General features: G+C 53.7%; 2 protein-coding genes across 2 annotated transcripts; one reads left to right on the plus strand and one right to left on the minus strand.

The window, feature by feature from the left end:
- Window positions 1-274: 274 nt before the first annotated feature.
- On the minus strand, window positions 275-3,813 carry QC763_605390 (uncharacterized protein). Its single transcript, XM_062914380.1, has 2 exons — window positions 711-3,813; window positions 275-647 (listed from the first exon to the last, which is right to left on the minus strand). The coding sequence occupies exons 1-2, from the start codon at window positions 1,727-1,729 to the stop codon at window positions 395-397; spliced, it is 1,272 nt and encodes a 423-aa protein (XP_062762612.1). The 5' UTR covers window positions 1,730-3,813; the 3' UTR covers window positions 275-394.
- A 9,094-nt stretch (window positions 3,814-12,907) lies between these two features.
- Window positions 12,908-13,408, plus strand: QC763_0090440 (uncharacterized protein; the record flags this gene model as incomplete). Its single annotated transcript, XM_062906237.1, has 3 exons — window positions 12,908-13,186; window positions 13,261-13,294; window positions 13,316-13,408. The coding sequence occupies exons 1-3, from the start codon at window positions 13,053-13,055 to the stop codon at window positions 13,406-13,408; spliced, it is 261 nt and encodes an 86-aa protein (XP_062762613.1). The 5' UTR covers window positions 12,908-13,052.
- Between the last annotated feature and the right edge of the window lie 165 nt (window positions 13,409-13,573).

The following is a 13,573-nucleotide window of genomic DNA, read 5'->3' on the forward strand; positions in this document are numbered from 1 at the left end:
ATGACGAAAAGGAAACAATTGCAAGATGACCAAAAAGACGTAATAGATGTCAACAGATAATCCCCTTGTTTGCTTCCCCCTCCCAAAAAAAAAAACAAAAAACCACCGTGAAGTAGTACAAAGCATTCCTCCTCCCAGTAATGTTCTAAACATTTCCCCTCCCAAAATCCCAACCCCATGTTCTTATGAGATACATTATTCGTACAAGTCGCGCTCCAAAAAAAAAACTCAACTCGCGAGACAAAGGAAAGGAATGAAAAAAAACACAAAATGCCACCAACCACCACCCAGCTTCCCAAATCCCGAGGCGCCTTTGGTATCTAATATAATTCCATCACAAATACAATCCTGAAGCATAAGATATAAAATATAAGAAAATGTCGAGCGAGTTCAATCACCTCCCCCAAGGATGAACCTGAGAGTGGTGATGCTCATCCCTCCTCATCGTCGGCTGCATCGACCCCAAAACAGAAGTGCTGCACAGCGGAGGGATAGCCATGGGCGGCAACCCCCCCGGTGGCGGGATCATGTGCCCCATGGCGGGTCCCATCCCCCGGTTGTGATGCATGCTGCTCGGATCAAAGCTCTCCGCCCGAAGGTCCAGAGTCCCAATGTCAAAACGCTTGGAGCAGCCGTCTTCCATGTGTCTGTTCGAAACTACAGTTAGCTATTGTTTTTTGAAGGGAGGTAAAAGTCAAAGGGAAACCAACCTCCTAAGGGTATCCTTCCTGGCAAACATCCTCGAGCAGTAATCGCACTTGTGGTTCCGCTCCTTCATGTGCACGCTCTGGTGGTGGCGCTGGAGATCCGTCTTGCGCACAAACTTCTTGTTGCAGTCCGTCACCTGGCAGGGGAAGGGATACTCCCTCTTCTCGTCGTGCGTCTCCATGTGCGCTTTGAAGTTGTAGCTGCGGCTGAACATCTTGCCGCACCCCTTGACCTCGCAGACAAAGTTGGCCTCCTCCTTGGTCGTCAGCCGGCGGGGCGCCCTTCGTGGCCGCTGGACCCGGAACTGTCGCTTGGCGTCGTACATGAAGCTCGAGGCCTGTGGCCCGCTGGCCGCCCCCGGGTAGAACTGGTCTGGCTCTACTGGGTGGTAGTCGGGCTTGTGCCAGGTGGCCGAGGATCCGCTGTCGGAAAGATAGCCGGCTGAGCTGCCCGTGTAGGGACCGTTGTCCGAAGGGAACGAGGTGTGAACAGATCGGGGTGATGGGTACTGGGACGCCTCCATGTGGCCGTACTCGGAAGGGGTGCCCTCCATCTTGACCCGGGGTGTCATGGAGCCGGGCACGGAAGTGGCGGGAGTGTAAGGCATGGACCTGGGCTGGATGGCAGGTGATCGGGGGGCAGAGCCAGTCGGTGGAGGAGTCGACGAGTGGATCGAGTGGGCGTGGCTAGGGTGGGAGTGGTAGACGTCGTGGCCGTATGAGTAGCTGTTGAAGCTCTCATACTCTGAGGAGAGGATGCTAGGCATGCTGGAGGCAGAAGACATGGGATGGTGGATGACGGTGTTGTCCCAAGATTGGCTCATCGAGTCGAGTGGTGGCAGTGAGTTGTCAGTGTCCATGGGAGGGGTCACGGCGCAGGACGGCTCCCCATATAACGACGAGATCTTGTACTGTTGCTCAAGTCCAGGTGATGGGTAGTCGAGCGAGGACCTCTCTGAAGGGCAGTAGGTGTGCGCTGGGGTGGATGGCGACCTGGTGAGAGCAGGCGGTGTGAGATCCATGGTTGGTGGTTGAGGCTGGGTGCCTTGGGTCTATTTATTGAGGTAGGTGGTGGTGGTGGTGGTGGTGGTTGGTGCGTGTGTGCACAGCACCTGTGAGTAAGATAGGGGGGGTAAGAAGGATGACGATGTTTGTTGGAAGCGGCCAGGGGATGCTCGCCCAGTCAGACGTTCTCGAGTCCGATTGGTGTTCAAACACGTCGAGGTACTGAATCGAGTAGGAGGGGGAGGCAGGCCAGATATAGGGAAAGACCGAGAAGGGCACAGGTCTTGATTTGCGAGACCACTTTCAGGTGCGTGCGAACAGGCAAAGCATGAACAAGAAGGCTCTTCACTTGTTGAGATGCTATTCCATAAATCTGAGGCAGGCTGTGGGAGCAAAAGCTGGGTGTGTCTGGACGAGGCAGACAACCAGGGTATCTTATAACATTTGCAGATGTGGAAGAACAAGGTTGCCTGCCTGGCTAATAAAAGAGCGTGCCCATGTTCGTCCAGACGCGCTTCTCGTTGAAGATGTGCGGGTTCCCTTCATGGTGCTGAACCTGACCAGGGGTCAAGGGGGGGTGTGCCTCGAGAGACGCACAACAGAGACTGGGGGGGCGTCCCTGGGGTAGGAGAGAGAGAAGGATTTTGGGGGTGGGTTCAGGTCCAACGAGCACCCCCTGCTCGCAAAAGAGACAAAAGTGACATGGGGAACAAGGCTGGCGGGCACCAGCCGGAAAGGGCAAGATCTGACTGAACAGGCCATTGTACTAGATGTTGGGTGTGGCAGGGCAACTCTGTCCAGGGGCTGTCGACTGTGAGGTGTGGGAGGGGCAGGTCCCAACTCGGGAAGAAGAGAGGTGGTGACATGGAAAAATAGCAACGCTACACCGGTTTGGGAACGCCTGCGTATCAAGGGTCACAGGGAGTCTAAAAGTAGCGTAGCGGCCAGGATAAGGTGATGAGCAGACACTCGACCTGCAGACAACAGGCACCTCGTTTGAGCTGTTGGAACCCCGTTTCCAGCTCTGGGGTGGGGAACGTTTTGGCTCTCCTGCGGGGGCCATCGACAGGGCTGTTGGCAGTCACACCGGAGCAGGCGGGCAAGAGTTGCTTTTTGGCAAGCTGTTGGTGCGAGCGTTCCCTGCCAGACCACTCGGCGACCGGGACGGGGAAGCGGGAGACCGCGCCAACGCCCTCGGGAGCGAGGGGGGAACAGCTATGCCATCTTCACAGTGCTACTTTGCTGCTGCGTAAAGGCCGAGGTCGAGACGGTCCCGAATCATGCTGGGCTGGCTGTCTGTATGGTTTTCCCCAGACCTGCTTGTGTGGACATGCACTGACATGCTCGCAGAGTTGGCGGACAGAGCGGCAGGGTCACGGCAACAAGACATCGCCGTGGAGATCGAGGGCGCGGAATCCGGGGAGCAACTATGTCTTTGCTGAAGACGGGAGAGTCGGCGACCCAAGAGAAGGGGTCGAGGGGACGGGAGAGGGCCAGGTGGGCGCGGTTGGTTGCACCCAGACCACGCAGCCCGTGCAGTGCAGACACGGGGTCGGTACGGTGCTGCAGGTGTAATTTCTTCAGTGGTTCCAAGTACCGTGGCTGTAGTAGATGTCTCAAGCGCTTGCGCCTGTTTTTTGCGCGCTGAGGAGCCTCTGAGTGGCCGGCAGACAAACGGAGCGCGATTGCTCTGCGAATTGCAACCAAACTTCATGATGGGACCTTTTGGGACCTGGAACCAACATGACTTTACGGCCCCCCGGCATTTGGAGCTATTGCTGCTGTTGGACGGTAGTTGAGTTGGTGGTGGTGATACCGTGATAGCGTTATCCTCCTCCTCCTCTTTTTCTTCTTCGGCGCAAACTCGCCCCCATGGAGTAAAGCCAGGCCAGCGAAGGATTCGGGGATGGACAGTGGACGCCGAACACCAAAAAGCCCGTCGGGGCTCTCATGATCCAAAAGGACCTTTGATAATCTGTGATAATGCAAATGCAGTGAGCAGCGAGCAGTGAGCAGCGAGTGGGAGCCGTGAGCAGACCAATGGGATCAAAAAGACGGTGCAGATAGATTTGAAGAACAAAACGGTCAGCCAAGAGTGTGGTGAGAAAACGGATAATCGGCCATATGCCGGCCCCCAAACTTGATCAGGTCTAGGTTAGGCGATAGCCCTTGTAATAATTAAGGCTAGGAAGTGGAGGATCTTGCGGGATTGCGTGGTTCGCGACCCACTGATATCCGCTCTTTCGCGCTCTGATTTCTGAATTCGTAGCTCGGTGACTGAATAATAGAATAAAATGATGCTGTGAGGAAGCATGTCATGGAGTGTCAGTGTCGATGGGTAGAAGCAGCAGCGGGATGAACGGTCGGACGGCTGCCGAGTGGAAATCGACATCTGTAAGGCGCAGTGAGAGATCGGGGCCCGGGGAAACGAGTGGATCGGCTGCGTACCCGTCCGAACGCGAGGCTGTGATTGGGCCGTGCGTACGAGCCACAATGCGAGTGCTGTGATGTGTATCGTCTCCATCCTTACTAAAATTGCCTGGTGCCAGTAGGTCCGTAGCAGCCCCGTACACAGCCCAGCGAGATGTGCCCTAATAACTAACAGCCAGTAATAAACAGCGCTCTCTACTATATCCGCGATGTCGTGATATCCGACATTGGATCTCCCAGCGCCGTTCGTTCGCCAGCGGAAACAATGGGTGCTCCCGCTGCCGAAATGCCACCCCGCGGCGGTGAGTCTGGAGACATGTCTATTCGACGCAGGATATTCTAAAGGTAGTACGGCAGCCAGGCTTATGGTAACAGCACATGCGCATGGCGTCTCTCCATTGCCTGTCTTATCTCGTCCGACTTTGTCAGAATTCCCATGAATTACCGGGCAGACAGTCGATCCGAGAGATGCGATGCAGCGCTGCCCCACCCTCCATCACAGCCCAGTAAAGTCTCCAGGCGAGCCAGGCAACAACAATTCTCTCTGTCAGGACTGCAGCAGAGGGTAGCACCGGCCTGCGTCATCTTACGAGCCTTCCAATGCGAGCCTTGAATTCCAGCGACACGGTATCGGTGAGCCTTTCTGTTCTCTCAGTGTGAGTGTGTGCTGCACGACGACATGGCTCCGTTTTGCTGCTGTCTCGCCTGTCGTCGCCGTTTCTGGATGGTCACACGCGTCAGCTTCTTGCTCTTGAGTCCTTTTTGGGGTCCAGTCCAAGAGTCAACGACCGGACTGATGGGTACGGAGTAAAGGTGACCGTTGCCCTGCCGAAAGCCCATGCATGTGCCAGGTGGGTGCCCAAAAAGATGGGAAAAAAACCCACCGACTTGGAAATTACAGCGTTGTGCTTTTACGCATATCACCCTTTTCCGCGCATCAATTCACCCTGCCCCGCACACCTACCTGACGCCAGCTGTTGTCTCCCATGGCGGAATGCCGGATAATGCCATCACGAACAACCCGCTTCCAGGCAAACCGTGGGTTTCGTTAATGAGGTTTGCCGGCTCAGCCACGGACGTGGCCCATCTCTGTGTATGTTAAACGTGGGGGAGGGGAAGAAGGGAAACGAGAAAGCAGGATTGCTAGGCCTGGTGGTGGATCTGAAACACGGCATTCTTCTGTACAGTTTGTAAGCGTCGTTGCGGCGCTGCAGGCTTGACTCCCGTCGAGAAAGCCAGGGGAGCATCGCAAATCAAGGTGATGCCATGGGCGCGCCGAGACCGCCAAGATCTCGGGGAGCAGAGACCAGCACTGGGGGAACCGGTGGTGTGGAGGACGGCCGCTGCTGAGTGGTCGCCCAGAGAGGACCACGAGCTGCAGTACCTTTGTGGTGGAAGGATTCCAGAGCCTTTTGGCTGTGCGTGGTTGGATATCCAAAATTGGGTGGCCTTTTATGCAAGAACACTCGGTCTTTGAAACAATTCGAATCCTCCAAGCCCTCCTCCGATGACTTGCTTAACCGGACAAGCCAGGAGAGAAAGCTTTGAGAGAAGCAGACAGACATGCGAGTGCATAGCACATGATGCAGGTGGCTTTCTGGAATCAACAACTGCATCGCGGAGCCAAACAGCTCTACGAGCATGTATTGTACGAGGGCAGTGTAGGGATCTCGTTGCCATGTGTGATTCCATCGTATTAGGCCGGTGAGAGACAGTCGGACCGTCAGCGTGACGGGCGTTCCCGCTGTCTCCAATTGGGAAGGGCCCCGAGAACGCCGACGCGGCACAACCGGAAGTGTCTTGGCAGGGCCATCAAGGTCGGTGCTTCCCCCGGCTCCCGTGGAACCTTGCAGCGAACTAGTGATCGGTGGCTTGTAGTGGTTTACGGAGGGCATCACCAAGATGGAGATTTTGTTTTTGCAATGATGATGGTGGACGGCGTGGCAGCTGAGTAAAGAGCCGCCACCATCTCACACCTCGGCTTGCTTCCAGGTGTCAAAGACAAGAATCACGACATCTGACCTTGTCTAGTTTGCGGAGGATGAACAAGATATTGACGACGACAGGCAACCCCTGTGAAGATCTTCGAGATAGGGAAAGCAAAGGCCCACCGATCTCCACGCCCCGCTTCCCCGGTTTACGGCGCCTGGACCAACCTGCCTAAGCAGCATGACCAACCGCATTCTAAGCATTCAAAGTGGAATATGGCCTGATGCTCATTGAGGCATTTGCGCTTACGCCTGGTGAGCATTGACTAAAAGAGCCAGATACAAGTTTGGGGGCCAGGATGATGGTGAAATTGCGCTAGGGTTACTGGCAGTTGAATGCCCTTACATACCGTTGGCACACTTACACCATTAGCTCTTCCCGTTTTCTGCCATCAGGTTCAGGTTCGATATCGCTGCTCTCTTCTCGTCCCTCGTGGCAATATCCATTGGGCCACGCGGTGCCTCAGCACTCTAAATCCTACAACTCGTTCGACGGCACTCTCCTCCCTGTGGCCATCGGCAGGCAGGATTTCCAGATTTGCCCAGGTGCGGCCGGTTGGTTCAATGCGACTCGGGAGAGAAACGTCCCGTCGCAATCGAAGGATTCTCCGGTTGGTCTAGAAGCGCGGACGCAACGCTGCGCAGACCAAGACGATAAGAGGGGATACCAAACAGGATGCGGTTACGAACTACGACGGTTGGGAGGGTTTCCGTATTCAACTGACAAGCAGCAGGACGATATCGCCGTCATAAATGACCATCTTCACTAGTGCTAGTTGTGGCTTTTGATCGAGTCTGGCAGGCTGCTGACTGGCTTGTTGGTTCTCTATCAGATGTCTCCTTTCGATACCGGCGAACGACGGGAAAGCCAGACAGCTGGGACAACCTGAGTAAGGGACCAAGACATGTCTGACCACCATTTGGGAAAATGGTAGCCGTGACACAAGACCTCGATTGGGCAGAACCGGGCTGGGCCAAGGCTGGCCTTCGTTGGTGAGATCAGCACTTGTCGTGATGCTTTAGCTAAGCAAAACACTTAGGGTTGCGAAGAAACGTCCGAAACGGAGATTTCGAAGATATTGTGGATGACAGCTGGGGCGAACAGTCCCGTCTTGTCACCCTCACTAAGGCCCATTCGAGAAAAGACACCGTTTCGATGGAGTCGTGTGACCGAGTAACGGTGAGCATTCGGAGAACAGTCAGGAGATGAATTATTACACCAGGTCCGATATCTCGAAACAGTGTTTTCGGAGTTACCGTCAGCAACAAGAGAATGATGATCTGACGATACTGGTCCCCCACGGTGAGACGACAGACGCTAACAACCTGACATCTGAGGTGAGGTGAGGTGCAGTGCAGCGATACACCATCGCCGATTTACCCTCAGCGTTCTCCACCAGCATCAGCATCAGAATCAGCACCGGCGCCATCACCAATCCTGTGTCTTCGGTTCCTGGTTTCATCTTCGTCCCAAGTCCAGCTGGTGGAATGATCCGAGCTTCCAGGGCCCAGATAGAGAAACACAGAAAGCACAGCCATCCCGCAAGGCAAAGACCGGCTATCGGCGTCCCTCGCCGCAGTCTTGTGCAAGGTACGGGGACCTGGTGAAGATGAAAAGAAGCGAGCAATCAAGCGCGATGAAGCGAGCAAGCGCAGCATCTAATCTTGATCTGGAAGGAATGACAAGCGCAAGGTGTGCACACACCACCACTAGCCATCGCCAACAACCGTTCGTGATGATGCGACTGAACCGAGAGCCGATTACGCAACGGCTAAAGAATCACGGCATTTCCCATAAATTCAGCGCGCTAAACGTGGTGGTCAACAAAAAGTCCAAGCAGCAACATATTCCTATTCCGAATGACTGCTTCAGGTTTGCTTGCATATGCAGGCTTGATTTAGGGCTGAGAAGTTTCTTGCTTCTGAGGTCATATGGGGTACCATTCACTTTTCCTAAAACGAGCAATGCTCTCAACTTCTCTTGGGAGTGCTTGTGTTCTCCAAAAATCTGCAAGAGGGGGCGTGTGTGTGGTGGTCTTTGTTGGAGTAAGACACACACCAAGACGAACGGTGGGGGTTGTTCACCCAGCCAGCCCAGCAAGGGTGCATCACAGTCAATCAACTTGAAGCACAGACATTTGAGAAGCACGAGCCACGAAGCCAAGACCAGAAATAGGCGCCCTCGAATCAGATGCCGAGATATTTTTGGGATACAAGCTCCAAACTGCAACCCTGAACCAACAGCACATCACCAATTTGTTGCGAACGTCCATAACGGGATTTGATGCGGGGGGGCCAGCAAAAGTGCAGGTTTGTGAGGAGTAAAATCCTCACAGATTGAGTTGATCTGCCTCAAATTAACTTGTGGCTGAATATAGTTGACAAGTCCCCAAAAATCGCGTCTTGAAACACACACTGACTGCAGCTTTGAATGCACATACATGATGCAAGTTCATTCTTGGCTTTGACCTTGACCTCGGACTGCTTGACCCAAGGCAATGGTCGCACGAGTAGGATTCAATCTCTCATTTCATATTGCTCTCTCATCGGATGGGCAGAGATGGCGACTCTTGCATTGCTACCAGACAATTATTGGACGCCGACAATGAGCCAGGGACGGAGGCGGGTGGGTGGTTCATTCATTGAGATCATCACGATTTTACAGATTGGGAAACAAGAAAAGCGCGTGTGTTTGGTGTATGTTGGATTTGTGTGTGAACCCCAAACCACAGATCGTACACACACACACATTCTCTCATCAAATCTCAGATTGACCCCATGATTGCGTTATTCCTTCCTTCCGCACCACCACCACCCACCACCACCACCATCATTGTTGCCAGTTTGAACCCGATAACTTGCATCTCACCATCAGTCAATACTCATTTTCCTCCAGCAACAACAGCCTACCCCTTCCCCCTCCCCCTCCCAAAAAAAAAACCGACAGCTACCTCAACCCCCGTCGCAAACACTACCCGCAACGGTGACATTCAAATCGTATATCTGAAGCCCATCCATACGTCGTCGTTCAACAAACTCCCATCCCAAACCTCCTAATCCCACCCCCTCTTATGGCATGTAAGGTATCCACTCAAAACCGAGCACTCGCAAGCCACGCTCTAAAAGTCCCCCAGCAGCAGCAGCAGCCTTGCGCACCAGAAAAATAAAAATAAAAAAATCCAATTTTCTGATTGGCGAGCTCGTTAAACTTTCTCACTCGCTTTTATTTTATCCCTGCTGTCTGGTTTTGAACGATGCTACGCTGTTGTTTTTCACCGGTGCCGCGGCTTGTTAGGTGTGGAGATTTCTTGGCCCCCACCCCCAACTGGGGTGGGTTGTTGGAGATACAACATACCCTACGGGCGAAGGAGAGACAAGAGATCGTATATCGTAAAGTATAGGTGTATAGTGTAGGCGGTGTTTTTGGGAGGTAAGGTAGGCAGTGTAACCTCACACGGGGGGGAGAGGGGCTCATGGTGTGGCATTCACCTACTTCGTTGCAAGTATGGCACTTTCAGGATGGAAGGTTGACTGACGGTGATGTACCCAAGGTAGATAGGTCCTGCCCGTCTGCAGTTTTGATAATTGTGGGCTGCAGTATGCGAGTGCTGTGTGCCCCGGCCATATGGTCGCCACTCAGCCCTAAAACATTCTGTACATAACACACCTCGCCGGGCTGTTGTCATACCGCTACTGCTTGGTGGTGGTGGATAGGTCCAGAAAACTGGCTGCCTTGGACTAGACTCGGCTGTTGATACTGTCTATGATCTGACTTGCATCATTCATCACCACTTTCCACCACGCCGTGAGCAAGGAAACTAGTGCCGTTGCACGCTATACGCAGCAGCAGCAGCAGCAGCAGCGGGACGGGAAGGATTGCAAGAGAAAAGGATCCATTATTGCGTACCTGACTGCTGCGGCCAAGGTCACGGTTAACTCTACTGTAGGTCCACTCCCGCCAGCTTCCTTTGGCCCCCAACTCTTGATAGTGCTAGGTGCTGCATACCTACATCAAGAGAAAGCCGACGCTATCATCAAAGAAGGCATTGCACCGAATGGCTTTGCAAGTGACAATATGACAGAGCTATGATTCTTGCATTCGATGTGGTGTTTTTTTTTTGGGGGGGGGGAGGGGGGGGGGAGGGAAGGGGGTTTGCTATTTCGGACCTCCTTCCATGTACCTATCTCTTACTGAACTCTTTGGCCCCCATTTTGGTCTGAAGAATTGATAACGAAAAGCCAAAAACTGCCTTGTCGATATCAAGAATTCCAAATCACTTATGCTACAGACTTGATTAGAGTGCAGAAAATAAGTGTCGATCCATGTGGTCCTCCTACGCCTGAGGATGAATGTTCGGTGTAGTTGAGGCTCGGTGTCGAACCGTGATGTTGTACCCATCTCGGCCGAAATCACCACCACCAACCAACCCCCAACCACCCCAAAAGTGCAACTTGAGGCTCTTGGACACACATGCTATAGGAACAACAAAGGAAAATGTTTCATGTTTCAGGTTCTTCCCGCCATTGCATCACACACGAGCAGGTAGGTTCTTTGCACAGCCCAGCGGGAAAACCCACAGCCACATGATTCTTATTCAGGTGCCTGAAGCTAGGGTGAGTAGTGACAGCATCAAAGATCTGAGCAAGCAGGAAAGTCTCACACCCCCCCTCCCCTCCCCCCACCTTCACAGCCCAACCGGCATAGGGTAGGTAAACTAGAGAGAGAGAGAAAAAGCAAGATCTTCTGTTCCGTTTTATTCAGCACGTGGTGTGAAAGCAAGGTGAGGAACGGTGAGTGAGGGGAACATAGAGGGGCGCAGCAGCAACACCTCACACTTCCCCGCACCAACAGGCGCTTGTCCGCGGCTGTTTCTCCCCCTCCCCAAGCCACCCACCTGACTTAAGCGGATGATGCTCTCGGCGGCCGCGGCCCTTCTGCTGCTTGGATTCGCGGGTTTTGTTTGAGAGAGAGCAGCTTAAAAGCTGTTACCTAAAGCTGAACCAAGCATAGGGCAGACAGGCTCTGTAGATCGCCAGCAACAAGAACTTCTTCTGAGTAAGACCAAAAAAAGCCTTGCCCACTATATCAAAAGTTGAGCTTTTCACCTTCCGCTTGCGTACTACTTGTAGCTATACTGTCGCAGTAGGATCACTTCCTTGTGCATCGATCTATCTATCTTGCGGTGGACGTTGCGTGGGGTGGGGGGGTTCGATATCGGATATTGAAACTTGCAGCTTCAACATCAACAATCACGGCCTTAGTACCGCCGACGACAACAACAACGACAATAACGGACGCGGGGTCGCCGTTCACAGCTATCATACCCTCCCCAGCCGCCCGCACCCCTGCCTCCTCCCATTCTGTCCAGTCCTTCTGGAAGGTTTCCATGCAGTTCCGTGCCGCCTTCTTGCGTGGTGCTAGTGGGAAACCTTTCAGAGAAAAAGCTGAGAAAAGTTGCCGCCGGCCACCGTTAGCCCGGCCCTGTCTAGGATCATGGTCCGATACAACTGGAGACAGAAACCTGGGTGTGGATTACAGCAGAGCCAATGTGACGACAGCGCGGGAGGAAGGCGTGAACAGATTAGCGGCGTGTCTGTTGGCGGGCAAGGCGATGGTGTGAGAGCGGGGAGAAGCGGCGGGAATGTCGTACTCAGCAAGGAGAGGAAAGAAGAGGGGGGGGCGTGTGTGAACATTGTTCGAGCCTGGTTGTTCAGGATCAGGAACGGCCACACTTACTGCCTTACCTTACGCAGCTCGGCATGTTTTGAAACTTCCGATCATTCCCCCTTCCTCCAAAGAGAAGAACCCACCGTTAGCTCTAGATGATCAAGATAGCTGAGTGTGCAGAGAGAACATCCGAATCCAGCCATCTAATAAGCCCGTGCTTCTAAAAACAGTTCCCCAAGTGTTTCGAGTTCAGAGGTCCGTCATGATCCAGAATCGAATCCAGTATAACCCCCACTCACACATCATCGCATCAGAGAGGTAGGACTCGGAGTTCTGAACTTAGATTAGATCAAGTCCAGGGAGCTGATCATGAAAGAGCTTGGGCTGGAGTCAACAAGGAACAAGAAGGAAGAGATGCGGAGTCTGTATGTCAACCAAGACAAACCCACCACTGCGACCTTATCCGCGAGACCCGGGGTCTGGCATGCGGACTGCTGCTTTGCTTTGGTTCGCTGCGGAGGCGGGCGGCGCTTCTCTGCAAAGAGCACGTGGAGTATCCGCTGGCGACCAAGATCACCGTGAACAGCGCCACAGGGCACAGAAATCGATAATCGAAGATGATGTCCCGACGTCATCTCCGGGCTTCCTGATTAGACTTGCGTCCCCACCGATAGCTGGTCTTCAACGCCGCTCGTCTGCTCTCGACTTGATGGTCGGCCGAATATGTCCCCAGAGAGAAGAACGATGAGGTGAGCAGCTCAGTTGGGTTTGATAGACGACACAAGACCGACCCGACAGACGAGCCAGGGCTGCGGGGGGAATGGACCAGTGGCTTGTCCGGTTCCTAATTGCGAATTATCGCTACTGCAGGCACAGTCACAGTGCTGATGGGCCAGTCGTCGTGGAAGGCTTCGAAAACTTCCGACGAAGAAGCCAGGAGACTGCCGCCAATGTCGCAATGCATTCAAGAGCGTTGTGGTTGGGCGGGACCGGGACCGAGAACGAGACTGCCCGGTTGGTGAGATGAGAGGAAAGGAGGGCGGGATCGGAATTGCCGTCCATCCATTTTCCATCTCGAGAGAGGCAGTTGGTGATGGTCTCATCAGTAGAAGCGGGCAGAAAGGCAGTCGTCAAAGCGTTTCACCTAAACAGCTGTCAAGCAAGGGCGGTTTTGGCGTCTGCATGACGAGGGATTTCTCTTGTGTGTGATGGAAAGACGGTTGAGCCGAGAGAGGAGGTGATGTGGTTGACTTGATGCGGTTCCAGAGTCGAGGAACCTTGACGACCAAGCGCTTGCATTTGTTGCGCGGCCACCACGGGATGCCCACCAGGTGCTGGGACGGCACTTCCCGCCCCACTGTTGCCCTGGGCCTTGATTGCCCACCTCGGTGAGTGGCTGAGAGCGGCTGGTCTCACCGAAGCTTTGACCACTGCGAAGCACTGACCTTGCTCGCGTCTTCAGTTCACTTCGCGTCGCCACCAGGCAGCGAGTCCACGTGATTTCCTGACATCGATAGGTATTCGACGACGACAACGGCGAGATTGGCTTTGAGTTTTACGGTTTTGGCAGGCGTTCTGGGGAAAAGGGAAAACGGTTTACCGACATCTGATGGGCCAGAGGCAACATTAAACATTCACAGCACTGGATAATTCAGTGATTGCTTTTTGACAGCACCCTGCAGCCATAGACAGCCCGATTTACGAGTCGTTACATCGACGACCGTTTGAGCATTGCATCACATTTCCTGCACTCTTCATCAGGTATTCGATTGCAT

This window comes from Podospora pseudopauciseta, chromosome 6 (assembly GCF_035222475.1).
Source record: "Podospora pseudopauciseta strain CBS 411.78 chromosome 6, whole genome shotgun sequence".
NCBI lineage: Eukaryota > Fungi > Ascomycota > Sordariomycetes > Sordariales > Podosporaceae > Podospora > Podospora pseudopauciseta.

Bases quoted from the DNA above. Each gene is read 5' to 3' on its own strand.
- QC763_605390 (XM_062914380.1), bottom strand. From the start codon at position 1,729: ATGGATCTCACACCGCCTGCTCTCACCAGGTCGCCATCCACCCCAGCG. The intron at 648-710 runs GTTGGTTTCCCT...AGTTTCGAACAG, and splicing joins AGGAAGGATACCCTTAGGAG to ACACATGGAAGACGGCTGCT.